Below are 17,944 nucleotides of genomic sequence, written 5' to 3'. Positions count from 1 at the left end.
TGGTGTGAAGATACGAGATGTGCAGCACCTGAAACTATGGATACTGGATGCCTGTGCTGGCATTTCTCCTGCGGTGTTGCTATCAGTGTGTGAAGAGTGGGAGAAGAGGGTTGCATTGACAATCCAACACAATGGGCAGCACATTGAACACATTTTATAAGTGGTCAGAAACTTGTAAATAACTCATGAAAGAATAAAGTTATGTTGAAACCAAGCACACCATTGTTTTTCTTGTGACATTACCAATAAGTTTGATGTGTCACATGGCTCTCTTCCTATTGAAAAAACAAAAGTTGTATCCAAGATGGCCGACTTCTAAATGGCCACCATGGTCACCACCCATCTTGAGGAGTTTGCCCCCTCACATATACTAATGTGCCACAAACAGGACTTTAATATCACCAACCATTCCCATGTTATTACGGTGTATCCATATAAATGGCCCACCCTGTATTTTGGATCTCTAGCATTTCTAAAACAACCCGTTCTCACTCCCAAAGCGTAACATTTTACGCTAGGTGACAAATCGTCACCATATTACGTTTTCGGCTACCCACCACGTTCCTAAATGACGACCTCGGAAAAAGAGGAAATATGAGAACCGTCTGGACTGAACCTACACATGTTCGCTCTTTTTCTTCAAATCGCTTAGAAACACGCTATTTAACATCATTAAAGTCCTGGTTAAGGTCAGGAATAAGGTTATGGTCAGGGCTAGGGATAAGGTTAGGTTTAGGGCTGGAATACAAGGCTGGAACGTCTACTACCGCGGGAGCGTCATTGCACTGAATTCCAGCCATAACCCGCCGCGTACCATAAGAACGCCGAAGGTCTCCTTTCGCGTTCCTCAGGAACGCCGCGGGACGTGACAAAACTTCGACATGTTACGCCTCGGGAGTGAGAACGCTCTGTCTAAAAGCATAAACTGATTTCACCACTGATCTGCCTTTAAATCAAAATTGTACCATAAAACTGTAATTGTACCACATCCAAGACATGCACGAAGATAAAAACAACCAATACATGATTTTCGGTCTCACTTTATTTAATGATGATGTGAAAAGTAAAGGCTGTCCATAACATTCAGACAACAAAAGAAGAATGTTTTTTTTTCTCCAAAGTCCCCCCCATAACAACTAATGGCTCCAAAAATGTTCAGGTGTTCCAAGTGTGATACTTATTTTATACAACTTCTTCATATCTAGACCTCATCTGTACATAACATAGTTACAGATACTGTAAATTAAAAAAAATGACTTCCAAGTATCCTTGTGGCATTTTGTGAAACATTTTCCTATGTAAAAATGAAAATGTACGTAAAGATCTTTACATATACATATATATAGTTCTCTATTCTTTCTGTAATAAGAAAACAATTTATTGCCCCTCTTAAACATGTTGCATTTAACATAGGTTTTGTTTATCATTTTAAACTCTTAATTGAACTTAATGCCATGTGATACCACATATCAAACCGACAAAACAGTAACAGTATGGACCTCTGTGTTGTTCCACTTAATATATTTGTCATATTACTATATTTTTGGACATGTATGTTTTGTGTTCTCCAGAAACCCTGATGATGACACATACAACGATATAATATATATACGTACATGTCACTTTGATCTTCAAACTTAAAAGACCTGTGGCAAATACAAATCATCAGCATGATGTTATTCATTACAGGAATTTATGAGCCCTTGACCTTCCACGATTGCATCTGCTGAACAGTTTTTCATTCATGTTCAAAAGAATTGAAATGGTTCATAAAAGAATAAAAATCAGGGCACCTTACAAAATATATCGAACAACAACTGATGATCTGCATTTGGTATTTTTGAATGGACTAAAAGGAAAAAAAAGTAATTTGATAATTTGGTAAATGCCAGGAGTGGTTTATTAAGATTGATCGTTTGCTACTACTTTCACTTTATTGCCCTCGGTGAATTGTTGCTAAACCAGTAGCATATTCGATATGATGATGTTGAGTTTACCCACTGAGAATCTTGGCATTGACGTGTGTGAGCTGATCAAACAGGTTAAGAGAACCTAAATCCATGAGCAAATACACGTAAAACCAAATCGCAGGTGAGAGGATGAAACTACAGAGTGGATTTGTCACAACAGTTGCAAAAACAGAGGTAACTCTGTGAATTATACATTTTATTTCATGCCGTCTTGAGAAAGCCAAATACCAAATATTCCATACATGGACACCATCATCAGGGTATCAGCAAATTGTACACAATCACATTTAATGTAATATATAAAATGTGCGGTTGGTTTGTTTTATCTCCTGAAGGAAGAACCAACCCTCTGACAATGTCTCTCACTCACTTGTCAAGTGATCGTGATTCTCTGGTTGGCAAAGGTGCAGGAGAAGCTGTGACTCCTTGGGTATCTGTGCTCAGGGTTTTCCCCGCTCCTGTACTAAGCAGGGGCTGGAAGGGGAGGAGCTCTCATAGGGGGGGAGTCACCTGTGATATGTCCCCATAGCAGGCGGGTCCCTGCTTGGTTGTCTCTTGCTCCAACTCGGTCGCAGGAGAGATCCACTCCAGCTGAGGTGGAGTATTTGCCAAGTACTCCCAAACTGTCCCGTTCACCGAGGCATGGAATTGAAATTAATCTATGACACGTTGTACACTTTACAGATGTGCGGCCAATGTTGTGGGTCAGCGCATTTACCACACTGTGTATGTACTGTGGGTCCTGCAGGCTACAATATAAGACAACAGGCACAGCGCTCAACAAACGCCTTAAAAACTAAAAACCAAGACACCAATGGTGAAACAATATGCTGAGGACAAACCTTCTCACGCTCGATAAAAAAGTCCTTTGTTTGTCCGGAGTCATTGCTTGCTTTTCTCCTGCATGAGGAAAGTTTTACAAAAAACTGTCGATGACCGTTGTGCTCAATGCGGTTCAGCGGCACTGAACATTACATTTCCATAGCAACTGAGGTATGTTCACTGTTGCTAAGTGTGAAGTGGGTTTTCATGACACTCGATATTATCTGTGAAGAAAGCCCTGTGTCTGTGCTGTATCACTGTGTCCAGCAGTGGCGGCATCACCGTCTTGGAACTGTAAGCTACAGTCGGTAGGGGCTTATTACTTGCGACTCCCTTGTGTTTACTGTCTTTACTACCACTCATGGAAATTCAGGTCAGCCCGCTTAATCCAGACTAGCTGTGGAACCGGAAAACCTACATCCTTTCCACCATCACTTCTCGAGTTTGATCTCTTCTGACAAAGCAGCTTTTTATTCATTTCAGAGTCTTGTGCCTTTTTTTGTGCCATTGACTCCCCCATCGCCCTTAACTGTGCCGGTTAGCTGTAAGGGCTAGATCGGACGGACACCTTAACAGTCTATGGAGACCAATCTGTGGGGATCAATAAGACCAGGCCCGTCACTAAAGCAGTGTCTGAAAAGCACCCGATCTCATGAGGCGCTCTCATATGAGCGTGTCTTTGCGTGTGCACTTCTTGGCGTATTAACACACATAAAAGACATCTGTGGAACACTCTCATGGCGTTCTATTTTCTAACATACGCAGCCTTTGAGACTTTTTTAAAAGGCATAGCACTGATATTCTGTATAACATGCTTTCTGAAGACATATTGAGCAGACTGTAAAATATGAAGGCTTATGCAAAGTCTGATGTGAAATCTCTGATGAAAACAAAAAACAGCAGTACAGATAAGCAAAGTGGAAAAAACAAAATAAAAATAAAAAAAAGAACCAAGTTGCTTAAATTTCAAAAAATGGGCACTGGTGCATTTTGATATTTGGTGACTCAGACTTTGATGTATCTTACTTTGCTGCCCACAAGCTAATTGATTAACAGTTACACAAAAATCTATATCTCTCATACATATGTCTAATTTGTAGGATGCCATGTTTTATACGCTTTTCATCTGAAATTGTCATGCCTACCTGCCTCTGTTATAAGCCTCACGCTTAGAACCAACTTAATTGTCCATTCACAGCATATACAAAGCTTACAGTACATCAATGTTAAAAATGATGATATTTACATGTCTGGACAAGATTGGGAAAGGGTAAAGCAGTAAATTTGATGATTTCCTTTTGTTGGATTTTGCAGATTCCTCATCTCCAAACCATTATCCAGTCACTGAAGCAGTGAAATACTCAAGTTAGATGACAAACTCACGTGTTGCTGCGAGCACATACATACAACAGATTAGGAACAGAAACAGACAATCCCCTCTGAAGCAGATAAGGCTACACATCATTAGGGTTGGTCCACCACAGCTATTGGGGTGTCGCTATATTTGTGCATGTGTGTGTATTTGTATATAGCCTATCTGTGTTTGACTGTGCATATGTGTATATGCCTAGGCAGGCGGGGGGGCAAATGGACAAGGGGATGTTAATTAAAGGAGTTTTTAAGGGTCATCCAGTGCTCACTCTGTCTCCTCATACCCCATCCTGACTGAGGATATCAGTTTACAAGAAGACCAAGGTGAAGAGGTATGAAGAGTGAACCCCCCTCCCCCCTCCCTTCTCTCCCTGTCCTCCTTGATCCGAGACAAAATACGCACTTACGCTGATGATATCAGTCTATTGTAGAAAAAAAGAATCACATATGTCTCCTCTGCAAAGAGCCAGGTGGGGGAGTGAATGAAGCTCACAGGCCAGAGACCATTACCCGGTAGGAGGGGGGCATGTGTCTGTGCCTTGGGCTCGAACCAGGGCTGCCATTGGGGCTGGTGCAGCTAGCATCTACCCCTCCTATGGAAGGTAAGTAGGCATGATGGAGGATGGGCAGCTGCAAAGACAGTCGACGCTGTATGCTGCAGATAGAGAAGGAAAGGAACAATGTCAGTGATTACAGCACATTTACTGAAGTATTATGTTATAGTCAGTAGTCTGCTCTTTCTTTTCTTGTCATTACTTACAATATAATTTCTTTGCATATCCCATGGATGCTGAAGAATGTGGATTTTTTTTTTCACTGACTTGAATTTGTTATTTCGGGCTGACAGATCACACGCTCCTTGTCCTCCACCTGCTTTCTTCTTTTTCTTGTAATCTGTTTGCCTTTTTTCATGTCAACTTTGATGCCCAAGCTTTTTTTTCTCCCACATGAGTCACAGTGAGTGTCTCTGGGGAAATGCTATTTGGAATCTCATGGAAACTCTTTGTAGAGCTGTGCCTTTTCTTTGCACACAGCTGTTTCAGTTTCTTTAGTCAGACTTTCTGTTTCTTTCGTGCCTCACAAGTGCAGGGTTCTCTCTCGCAACGTCTCGCAACGTCACCAATTTCTTGTCTTTTCCTGAAGGTAAACGTATTTCCGTATATAGAAATATCAGGGCGTAGCAGTATGGAGACGATAATCAGATTGCACAAGTCTGTTGGTTCAGAATGATTCTGATTTACTGACATACCCACAGTGGTGAGAACATACGTTTCATAAATCTGATGGTAATTTTGCGTAACATATATTAATAAATGAGAACCAATGTGTCTGTCTATCACGTTGGATCGCTTTGTTGTATAAATCTAACCAGGGCTGGATCATTTTGCTTCTAATAATGAATTTACCCTTTTTTACTCTTGCTGACCCTCTGCCAGAGTTCCGAGTCAGTATTTGTCATTTGCAAATTAGTGTCTTTGTAAGTTCAAATGTGCGTTCGCAGCTGTGCCCCGGACAGTGCACTTCATCTGCTTTTAGTGATTCCTCTTGCATGATTTATCTGAGCATCATATGGGATATGCAGAGCTAAATTCAGTTCATCTCAGGTTATCAGCACCAACCGCAGCAGTTTTTTCCCCCACAAATTAATTAACACATTAGCCATAAAGCTAGTGACGCAATTGAATTCCTCACTAAGTAGTAAGCATCTTATTTTTCATTAATTTTAGCAATGGAGCTCTTTCAGGCAGATCTGATCCTGGAAAGGCTTCAATAAAATGCTGTGTTTTAGCAATATGGCCATATGAGCTGGGTGTTGCTGTCAATACAACAATTTTGTCACAGTCTGGAAGTGGCATATGCAATGGTCTTGCTCGATTTACTATTAAAATGTTCGCTACACACTTTCACACATATCAAGTTACAGTGAGAAACTGAACATAGCGAACAGAAAAGATGGATCATAAAAGACTGGCATCTGGCATTGCACAGCTTCCCACAAGCCTTCAGCAATTTCTTTAATTGTTTTCTGTGTATTCTTTAGCATCCTCCTCTCTAGCTTCTTCTTCTTACTAAGCCCCTAATCCACCGTTCCTCTTTCCACCGTCGCTTCTGGGATCGTCTGACGTAAAAGAACATTTCATGCTTCCGCCTGGTGTGACAGTTTGCACCCTACCTCGCCAGAGCCATTGCCACTGCCAGCCATTTTCAAGAAAGTTACATAAGCATTTGGTTGTGTAAAAAATTAAGAGGGGCTAATAAGATTCAAGCTTGTTCTGCATTAAACGTAGTAAAATGTCTTAATTAGGAAAACTTAAATATTAATGGTCCTCAGGCCTTTTCAGTTATTCTGACCCGTTCTACTTTATGTGATGAAAACACAACAGCTTATGAAGGAATTTCGGGATATTTTTTGGAATATCATATAGGACACGGGTGCTACACTTCACAATAACACACGCCTGCATTTTTCATGCCACAAAATATTTATACAGCTCGATCTCTCTCTATTCATAACTCTTTTGTAACTTATTTATATTTGTCTCTTCTTTCTCTTCTCTTTCTCTCCCTTCATCTCTCTTCCCTCCATGTGATCAAACATTCATGTGGCATGGGAACAGCTCCAAGTGTTCCTTTACTTCTGTTCTCCTCCCTGTCTATTTTCAGAGCTGCTTCCAATGCGAGCTGTAAATCAGTGGTTACATAAGCCTCTGCGAGTCTCTACCTTCTTCTTTCTCCCCTCCTTCTTATCTCTGCCTTTCTTTTCTATCTAAACATATTTTTTCTCTTTAAACATCTTCTCTGTGTAACTGCCCTCTCCTCTGCATTGTATCCTCCTTGCCTCTTGTCTCCGCTTTCTTCATCCATCCATCCCTCTACATCCTGCATTCTTCTCCTGGTTCTGGTTAAACGTGTGTGGGAGGGAAACTTCTCAATGATGCATGAAGTGTCCCCCCCCCCTCCCCATTGATGAAGTTGACATCCCTCAGCTTTGCTGCCTTATGAATAATAAGTGAATGCAGATCTGCATTTGAATGTTTTGAGAGTTCATCTTCCTTTAAAAGTTGAGAAAACAAATCAATTACCTGAGTGTATATGTATGCAAAATGGACATGCGTGTTTTTGTGTGTCCGGCTGTAAGTAAGCTGCAGGACGTTCAGCATACTTGGAGAATACACTTGCACTCTGTGAGGTGATATGCAAGTTGGTGGTTGATGGTATGTGCGTTGCGTGGGAGAGAAAAGTAGAGGGCCAGTCCATGCTTTCATAAGGCTCTGTTGCCAGAGCAACTGCCTGAGAGCTGCTGGTGGTTGTGCTACATGTGACATGTCGTCTGATGAGAAAGCTGACAAGACAGAGGGAAAAAGGGGGAGAGACACGGGAGTAGAGGGGCTAAGGAAATGGGAGATCTCACTGTTCTGGTGAGTTGATATCCTCGAGAGGACCTCTGTTTATTCTGGAAGGATCCATGGAGCCCCACTGCGCCTGTGGTTTCTGCTCTAGGTGGTTCTTCAGTATCGACTTTTCTCCATCTGCATGAAAACATGTGTAGACAATAAAGAAAATTGCAGGCTGTCACCTGGACTGTCATATTTTGTCAGTGTAAGTTGAAAATGACCAGGATTTCAAATAAGGCATTGGCCTTCAGTCCTGACATTGGGCTTTCCAACCATGCAAAAAATAGCAACAAATGCTAATAAATCAGCTAATGCTAGGTGTGTATTGTATGTCAACACACACCTAGCAAAGTTAGTCTGTGAAGGATCATGTCAGCTCAGATGTGCATGCTCACTGCATATGCTTCATTCACACTAAGAAGTTAAACCAAGTGTGTTGACATTCAGTATGAAGAGACCGCCTTCGCATGATGTGCAGACTAGCGTTACAGATTAGTTCAAAAGGAGCAGGTGAAAATGGCTAAAAAAACTAGTCAAAAATTTCTCGCTCAACTATCTGCATGCTAGACAAATTACACAAGTCAGACTATGTTTTGGACAGAGATGCAAAAAACAAACCTGTTTTGCTCAAACTTTGAAAGTGGACGCTAACACTTGGACCAGATTCATTTCAGAAGTGGGGACTGGGTGATATCACAACAGAACAAGTGCACTGAGTCACCAGCTGAAGATGCCAGGATTCAAACCACTGGCCCTGAGGACTGAGGCTTAAGTGCTCTACCACCAAACACACAGCCACCAAAACATTACTGTTTGTGAGTGCCAGTAATCTAAGGCTATCTCTTTACAACAGGGAGAAAAACACTCCCGCTGCATTAAGTAGCACCACATGAGCCGTCTTCTTTCTTAAACGGGACTGGAAGAGAAAGAAAATGTATATCTAATGGTTTTAAACCTGGGAAGAATTAATTCAAACGGGAATAATTGGATCTTGTGAGGTGAAAAGCAGGCAAATACTCCTTGCGTACCGTCCTATCATAGGGCAAGAAAATGTTTCAATGAAAAAATAATTTAATGGCATTTAAAGCCTGAAAATTCGCAAATATTCCACAAGTAAAAAAACAAAACAAAAACACTGTAAAGTATAAAAGATTTTGTCTTTCTTTCAGTGCTGTTAATCTATACATAACAGCATTTAACTTATCATGCTAAAATCAGGCCATGGCTGTCAACCTGTCAGAAAACCGCACCTTAACTGTCATCTCCTGGTGTTCTCCAGCATCGCCATGTGCTTCTACATATTCATGAAGACAGCTAGAGCGAGGGAGAGGTGGAGTGTCGCGTCTCACCCTTTGTGAGTGAGCGTAATCGCTGTTGACACAGCATTCTTCCCTTATAACAGCCACTCATTCACAGCCCCCAATACATTTAGACCAGCTCTCTTATGAATACTGATGACTACAGTTAGAAGCCAGTGGTGATGATGATGATGACCGTCAAGCATAAGTAGAATGAAGCTGGGAAAAGTTTATGTGCCGATGATCTTTAAAGGAAGCTTAACTACCTGTGATTTTATTGTCAGAACGTGTGTCAGGCTGACTTTTGTGAGCAGCGCCTTACGCGCGCTCTCTCTTTCTTATTGTCTCCATAAGAGAGAATTTCAGCAACCCAGCAGCTGATACGCTGTAACCCAAACATAAAAATGTTTTCTCATTTAGAGAAAACTATTTTTTCATATATACTTTGATCATCTTTTAATTTTTGAAAGGTTTAAAAGAAATTATTTCCAATAACCTACATCTTCTTTGACATATCTAATTTATTGGGCTCCTTTGACGATATAAGCGAGGAAGCACTAGAAAAGGCTGTGTCTTAAAATAGACCCAGTTTTATGAGCCCACACAATCTGAATTTTACTTCATTACACTGAACCTGATGTCAGCTGCCAGCTGCTGCCTCCACTTTCGACAGATTTTTTTCCTCAGCAAGTGTAAAACAACAGGTAAAATGATGCATTTTTTTATGAATTGAACTACACTGTGGGATCCATTGATTTGACCTTTGAAACCACGCATGCTAAAATAGACAAACTAAAATAAGCTCAGTAAGGAAGATTCACACTGTATCCCCTCATCTGCCTGAATTCCTGGGTGTTCAAGCTGCTACTCTATTCCTTACATCACTGTCAAACTTAACTCTGTCATCATCACACTGGCCCAATCATTCTTTGGGTAACTTTCTGTGAACCAATCAGCCTCTGTCCTGGCTGTTGTTCAGTCTCATTTGTGTGACCCACCTCCACTCCATTTCCACCAGAGATCTTTGTCCAGGTCTCCACCTGCTTCATCTCTGCCACCACTAGTGTTTTTCTTCCAGGTGCTCCCTTTAGGGATCACCACAGCAGACCATTTGCCTCCATCTCACCCCACCTCTGAAACAAGCTGCATCTCTGCATACTTTCAAAAACAGAATCAAAACTTTTTTTGACCCAGGCTGACACGTAATAGATGTTGATTTTCTTTGCTTTGTTGTAGTTGCTGTTTTCAAAGAAATGTGCTACATAAATAAAATTGCCATAGCCAAAGCCATCCTTATATACATCCATGAATCTCCTCTGTGATCTTCTTTTCCTCCTGCCTGACAGCTCCATATTCAACAGCCACAATCACATATCTATATAAAATCTATCCTTGTATCCTCGGCACCGTCATATAATATCAATAAATAACTTCAAGTAATTTTAAAGCCAAACTATATTTAGTTTCAGACAGGAGGGCGTACATTTATTTTAGCACAAACACAAAAGGCAGGGGCAGAGAATACGCTAAAACACACAAAAAGAAGCATTACACACATTTCTGTGTGAATGTGCTCATTAACAGCCATCAGTTCACTGCGTAACTATGAACTTTCACAGATGAGGAACTTCTCAAACAATTCCAACACGCTCTGCTCCCAATTGGCAGAATGAGCGCAGCTGTTGTGCTCTTTTACCTTCCCGAGCTCAGACAGATCCATTAGACACCCCTGAGAGCAGCTTTGTGCTGGCGTGTGCAGCAGACACGCTGGATCCGGCTGCTGTACATCAGCGTCACTCTGCGACTCTTAAAATGGTGCCTAATGCAAAGCGACGCTGCTGGGCTGTAACGATTCGCTGATTCAATTTGAGGCAGCAGACTTCATAATGTCTGCCATACATGCATCGTTTAAACAGCACAGGCAGAAGTTTGGAGGACTGATGGGACATGCATCTTTATATTCCAGCAAATTAGGATTTGCTCTTCGTGTTACTAGTCTCGCCCGATGATGACTCACCTCACCTGCTCCCAAACTTTTCTTTAGTCTTATCTGGTTCTCGACTTTGTTTCACAGACACTAAACTACGCCCCAAACAAGAAATAATTAGGTATAAAACCGAGTGTACACCAGGGTTTGAAAGTGAGGCGAGAATGACGTGTGACTACAATATGTGCTAAATTTGACAAACAGCAGTGGAGCATACGTGTACTGAGGTGCTGTAGCTAATCTCATGACTCATTACAGACGTCACAGATGCTCCTGTGTCCCTCGTGCTGACAGGTGCTCCAGCAATGGGAAAAAAAGAAAGATATTCCTTCATCCAGCTGCTCTGAAAGCAGAATTAAAATCCTTTACTAAAACCACTGAATATGGAAATGCACCGTAACGGTGGCAAAGAATTAGTATTAGATAACGTATGTGAGGATTACTTTGAAACTGAAGCCAGTTCAGGATTTTATGATAGTCCTGAAATTGTGATACAAACCACTAAAAAGTAAATTACACTCGCTAATGTGAAACACAACGGAACCACAAAATGATACTAGCACAGTGCACGATCACAACATGATATCAAAGTGCATAAATTACAACAGAACTAAACAAAAGCAGTTTTGATCTCTATAGCTTATTTCCTGCTTCATGATTAATGTTCGTTTTTTTAAATAACTAACTAGTTCATGCACTATAGTGGCACCACTGTGTAAAGAGGCGTGGCCTCTTAAAGTGACTTACAGATTAGGGATATCAAACTCATTTCACATCATCGGATTCTTAGAGCCTACGTTGATCCTAAATAGGCCAAACCGCTCAAACTCCACTTTCTGTCACTGAAAAGTCGTTTAACTGCACATTCAATCTCTGAGATTTCTCAATATATGAAAAAGTGGTGCACTTTCATCTCAGCGCACCTCAGTTTTTTTTAAATGATAAAAAAAAAAGGCTGCTGTAGAAAATCAAAGAAATCTGTCAGCTTGACTTTTTGCAGTGTAAATTACAGAAAATGTTTTGGTAACTCATTGCTCAAACTGTCCTGTAATCATACAGCAGAGATTTTTTTGTAAATTCTTATAAAACGCCCTATTTTATTTATTTATTTATTTAATCATTCATTTTACTGTGAATGATTTACACTTTCCAAAAATGTCCGGTGGGCTGGATCAGGGACGATTCTGGCTGCTTGGCTTTAGGTTTGACACCCCTGCTACAGATGGTTCTGTGAGTGAAACAATTTTTCACTAATATGGAATATTTCCCATGTGCCTCAAATGCTTATTGTCAGACAGATATAAAAACAGAGCTATAAAAACAGTATGGCAGTAGTTGACCAGGGCTAAATGAAAGCATGCAGCGAGTATCTCACCTTTGCCATCTGTAAAGTTGCGTATGCTGAGAATGTTGTTGGCATCCGAATAATGGTTCTGTTTAATGTAGGGAGTTTTCTCCGGCGTGTCCTGCAGCTGCATGGTCACTTCCTCCAGCTCTTTGTCCAACTTTTTACCCAGAAAAAAAAATCTTCTGTTAGTTCATTGAGTATTACAGTTGATCACTTAAAGTAAGTACATTCTCACCCATCACTTAACTATTGTTTCACACCAAGGTTTCATTAATTATCCACAGACAGCCTAGCTTACACACTGTGAGGTTATCAGCCAGAAATGAACCTAAATTAAGGTTTGTCTGGGTGTGACTGACTGCTGCAAATGCTACTTTGCCAAAATGATGAAGAAATCGTCAAAGAAATCTTTTATAAATGACACTCTGTGTCAGTGTAACAGAACATTTACTCTTTGTGCCCACTGCACCGCTGTCCTGTCTGAAAGGTGATGAATGGTTAAAAGATGAAAACAAAGAAGCTGTAACTGGCTGACCTCTGTTATCCTCATACGGAGGCGGTGGTTATCAGTCTGAAGGCCGTCCAGTCGAGAAGTGTTGGCTTGGTTGACGCTGGTGACTGAGGTGGAGGTCTTGGAGTCTTCTTTCTTCTGATTCTGGGTGAACTTTAATCTGCGGTTCTGGGTGGCTGCGTCTGGGTTTGTTCTCATCGTAATTAGCTGAAAGTGGAGTTATGGGCATTAGTCACAGCTGCACTCTCGCACTCTAAAATTGCATGAGTGCAAAAAAAATCAACACCTAACTGTTTACGCTGCATTTTCAGCTTTCAGGACTTAGCTGAGTGATAATTAAAAGCTCTAGTTTATGTCATTGCAGAGTCTTTCAGCCACGCTCACACACGCACACCCTCTCTGTCCTATAAAAACTGACCTTGGGAACGAAGACCAGACAGAGCGTGATGGTGCTACAAAAGATGATCACCAGCGCTACAATGCAGAACTGGACATTGGGCTGGTCCCTCGTCAGAAAAGACACCGCGGCGCCAATGATGCACATGATGCCGACGTTGTACACGCTCATTCCTATATATTTGCTATCGTTCAGAGCGGGAATGCTCACATTCCTGGTCTCCCATGCCAGAAAGCACCCAAACAGCTGTAAGAGAAGAGAAAAGGAAGAATATGAGTTATGTTTAAGAGAAGATCACACAAAGATCTGAGAACAAATGAATGACTTTGGTCATAGAAAGTCTGGACTTGTCTTTCTCCATCAGCAGCTCTCATTTTCCTCCTGCTTGTTTACATTTCTGTCTGAGGTCTTTCAGAAGAATTATTCATTCTTAATTTATTTCTGATTGTTCATGGAGTGGGGGTTGTGTAATTTCACTTAGCTGAAAGCAGACAAAAATAAACTTCATTATATGATGACGTGGTAAAGGGCTGAGATACAATCTAAAGAGACAGCAGTTAGTTTCACGTCTGGAAAATTTTATGTGCGAGTGAATTGTTTGTTGCAGCAGCAGCAGACTGCTGAATAATTCACAGTGAGCTGTGTAAGAGGGCCTGCCTGCTTATTCAAAGTCTAAATCAGAGTTTGTGGAATGACAAGCAGAAGAATTAATAGAGCAGTCATCGAGGCTTAGTGCACCTGAGGTGTGCGAGCATGTGGATGTCAGGTACGGCTGCAGTGTACTTGTATGTGTCCATATGTGAGTTTGCATGCATGTAAAAGCAGGGATGACTCAAGCCATAAACGTTTTGGTGTTGCGCTGTACCTCTCGGTGCCTCGTGGAGTTGACGGCTCCTGTCAATTACATCACTTTAACTTTCTGTACTGCTAAACTTCTTTGTTCCTGTCTTATTATTTTACAAGAAAGTCTCTTGGCTTATTCCTCTACCATCTCCTCATTCCTTCCATCTTTCCTTTTTGGGAACTTTTAGGTAGTATTTTTAGCCAGGCTACTCTGTATTCTTTCAATCTGCTTAAGATGAGTCATACATCACCAGAATCTAGCTTTTACTAACACCTAATAATGAGGAACATTTAGTACATGCTTTCATTTTCTTCAGTCTTGATTATTGCAACTCACTCCCTTTTCACATGCGTCCTTCAGCAAGCCCTAGCCCATTTTTAACTACCGGTAGTCCAAAATGCAGCAGCTAGGCTGCTAAAAAAAACTATTCAGCCCTCACACATCACTCCTATCCTTACTGCCCTTCACTGGCTTCCGTGGAAATTCAGAATTCCCTTTAAAATATTGTTAATAGCATACAAAGCCCTTCATAGCCAGGCTCCTTGCTATAAGGCAGACCTGCTGAGACCTTATTCCAGCAGTTGGCCTCTTCGATTATTCGATCAGAGTCTTTTAACTGTTCCAAGCTCTTACTTTAAAACTAGAGGTGACCACAGAGGTTTTCTTAAACTTTGTAACAGCTGAATTAGATCAGCAGAATCTGTGGTTTGTTTTAAAGATTAGCTTTTTCTTTAAGCTTTTCCCCAATATTTTTGGGTCTTGTTTTTCCATTTGGAATGAATGTTTGACTGTGTGTTTGTATAGCTGGACATGTGCAGCACACTTATCTTTAATGGTCTATCTCCAGTGTCTCTCTTTTTGTGGCAGGCATTATACAGTTTCTTCTTCTTCATGGAGATTTTAAAGCACATATTATCTAGCTATTAGCTAGCTGATAATAACTACACATTCAGAGTTTGAAGCTCTGCTGATGAGCTTAAAGTAACACAGATTTTTCAAATGAAATCACTGAGGAAAACCATTTAGTCTAAAGTAACTCAATATCGCTGATCCAAAAAACAAAAACAAAAGAAACAAACAGAAATTTACTTTAATGTCTGTAAGTGTTAAATCAGTAGCAGTTAGAAAAAGAGGCAGTCATACCATAAACTCATACAAGTGCAAATGAAACAAGTAGCTTGACATATTGCAAACTGCGTGCTTTCATTCAGCTTCTCTAGAGTTAGATGAGAAAATCTGTCATATCCGTTTTCTGAAACTGTTAAGGAAAGTATAAAGTCAGGAAAAAAGGAAGCCATTATCCACTCTCATTTCCTCCCCCTTTTTTAATCAAAGCTTCTCCTGTGTTATTGAAGATTGTTTTCTTTCCAGGTCTTTGTATTGGAGAGAAGGGTCCTTCCTGATCCTCCAAAATATTCACCTAAAGTTTTAGGGAAAAAAATCAAAATAAAGCTGAAAGTCTGCACTTCAATCACATGTTCATTGTTTGAGGAACAATCCAGTGTTGTGGCGTACAGAAGCGAAATTACAAAAATTGTGTTTTTGTCCTAATCATCTATTGCATGTCTGTCCAAAATGGAAGAGGGACTCTTGTTCCTTCTGCACTTTGCTTTGTTTTTCCTGATTAAAAGGTGTTTTATATAGACTTGTTGGTAAATGTAAAGTATACACTAGAGATAGATTGCAAAAGAAAATCCAAGCCACATCAGCAGACACATCTGCAGATCAATCTTTACATTTGACGAAATCCTGTTTTCTCACCATTAGTAGCCCCTTGTAGGCATAGACGATGCCCAGCCAAATGGTCATGTGGGTGTTCTCACAGTGCTCCAAGAAGGGTCGGATGGCAATGTCTCGGCCTTGGGGGTCGGCCTGTTGACAAAACAACAAATAGACAAGAAAAAAAAAAACTGAGTACAGCTCCCACAAAAGTACCAATCTCATCCCAGAGATTGAAACATTGCTGTTAACTCATAACCGCCTGGTTATGAGTAGGAAAAGATTGCTGTTTTGGTTCCTTCAAAACATTAACCCGACATGTTGGAAGACAACATTTAACTGTGACGGCAAGGCGAGTGCCACCCACTTTGCTATTGCATTGACAAACACTGTCACTGGAAGAAATGATAAAACCAACAGAGAAACACTCTAAATAAGCTCTAAATAAAGAAAGCCCTCAGTGAGCCTTTCGGCTGTTCTCACATTAGTTTTCGCTTTGTGGCTTATTTCACAAAGGAAATACAGACTATCCAATGCTCCTGCAAATTCAGGGTGTCTGTGATCAGCTATCCAGGTGTGAAATCAAACTGTTTCCCCATCACGGCCACTGGGCCTCTCCAAAGTCAGCTAAAGTTAAATTAATCTGTGCTTAGGATGCTAATGGGCACAACTAATGAAGCTTATTCATTAATGTGATTTACACCTCCTCCTTTCTTTCTTGTTTCTCACTCAGTCTCCGTCACGCTATCTCTTAATCCTGCCATCGTCTCTCCGTTCCTTCCAGCTTTCTCTTCGCTTCCACTTGTCTTTCGCCACAGCTCATGACACGAATGACTTGCAGAGCAAATTAGCACCTGTGGTGGATATTAATACGCTAAAACACGTCACCTCCCCTTTCCCTTTTTCCCCTCTCGCTACCTTTGAAAAGCCTTTAATAAGAGCATTAGCTTGGCTGCATGGACTCATCTGAGGCCACTCTAATATATCAACTGTGAGACACCTGGGGCGAGGCTGGGCACAATGCCATGATGCTCTCCAGGTGTGTGCATGTTTAGTATTCGCAATTAGACATGTCTAATGTCTCAGCAGATGGTGTGTGAGCGTATGTGTGTATAAGCAAACCCAATAACATTTTTCACGAAACGTAGTCTATAATCGAAATTCCTGGGAAACAAAAAAAGAAGAGTAAACAAAGGGAAAAGAAATACACTGAAAAGATTGCCTCGTTTCCATCCTCATACCTATGACACTGTATTTTTTATTAATGCTCTCAACCATTCATAAATGCACACCTACACATACACACCCCAAAATACCTTGTGCACTTGTCATTCTGACATGAATATTCTCCATTCAGCTCGCATTAATGGAGATTACAGCTATCCATGCCTCCCTTCATGACCTTGATGAATTTATATTAGTGGTTCTCTATAGGATGATGGCTTAAAATGGGAAATTGGTGCTTAAAAAGGTGCCCTGACTCACCCGAAAGAAAGAAAAGAAAAGAAAATGGGCCCATAACACATCATTTCTGGGTATCCTTGGCGAGTTATATCATAGTACAGTTTCCTAGCTTTTATTCCCATGCCTCTATCGTAGAAATACAACTTCCACAGTGTTCCCTACTCAGCTTCTCTTCACTGCTCTTTCTGTTTCAAATGTTCAGCTCTGCACAGGATTACATATGCAGTTAGTTAAACATTGCAAACGGTTTGCAAAAAAAAAAAGAAATAAAAAAGAAAATACACGACACAAACCTTCCCTCCCCCCACAACAACTTCTCCACAATCTTCAAAACTTCTGATGTCGCAAAGCAGAAACATACTGAAGACTGAGGATCGCTTCGGTGGCAGCGAGTTCACACACTTTGTCGAAGCACTCTCGTACCCCTTCTGAGAGTTTCCGTGGCAGCCGCGTGGTTCATGTCGCAAGCGTCTGAGAATATTCTGGGACTTGAGTTTTGGATTCTTGTTAGCTTTAGGTGAAGGACTGATGGAACGGGGTTTCTGCTTTAAAAGCCATCAGAGGTAGACACTCGGGAAAGTGGGACAGGAGATGACGCACAGAAAGGCTTTTTTTTTTCTTCTTCTTTTCTACATGGAACCACAATTAGGAAAAGGAATCCTAAGATTTTCATCGTGCAGCTACAGGGAGCTTCTACTTGCATTTTATTTTTAGCTTAGTAATGCTGTGAGCATGAGAATATCTGTGCATCCCTTATGCATGAGATGTCCTGGTTTTTGCCAAGTCGCAGGGCAGTAGCAGGTTACTGGTTTCATCTC

General features: G+C 41.0%; 1 protein-coding gene across 1 annotated transcript in view; it reads right to left on the bottom strand.

The window, feature by feature from the left end:
- Positions 1–1,024: 1,024 nt before the first annotated feature.
- Positions 1,025–17,944, bottom strand: part of gabbr2 (gamma-aminobutyric acid (GABA) B receptor, 2) — a 183,723-nt gene continuing 166,803 nt past the window's right edge. Inside the window, exons 14-19 of the mRNA XM_040021390.1 lie at positions 15,705–15,815; positions 13,121–13,345; positions 12,727–12,909; positions 12,219–12,348; positions 7,576–7,693; positions 1,025–4,818 (exon numbers count right to left, since the gene is read on the bottom strand). Of these exons, the coding sequence (XP_039877324.1) occupies positions 4,653–4,818; positions 7,576–7,693; positions 12,219–12,348; positions 12,727–12,909; positions 13,121–13,345; positions 15,705–15,815 (933 nt within the window). The 3' untranslated portion in view covers positions 1,025–4,652. The remainder of the gene's footprint in view (positions 4,819–7,575; positions 7,694–12,218; positions 12,349–12,726; positions 12,910–13,120; positions 13,346–15,704; positions 15,816–17,944) is intronic.

The sequence above is a fragment of the Simochromis diagramma genome, unplaced genomic scaffold (genome assembly GCF_900408965.1).
Source record: "Simochromis diagramma unplaced genomic scaffold, fSimDia1.1 OVJJ01000753.1, whole genome shotgun sequence".
Taxonomy (NCBI): domain Eukaryota; kingdom Metazoa; phylum Chordata; class Actinopteri; order Cichliformes; family Cichlidae; genus Simochromis; species Simochromis diagramma.
Note: the sequence above shows the minus strand (reverse complement) of the source record. Positions and strands in the feature narration are given on the sequence as shown.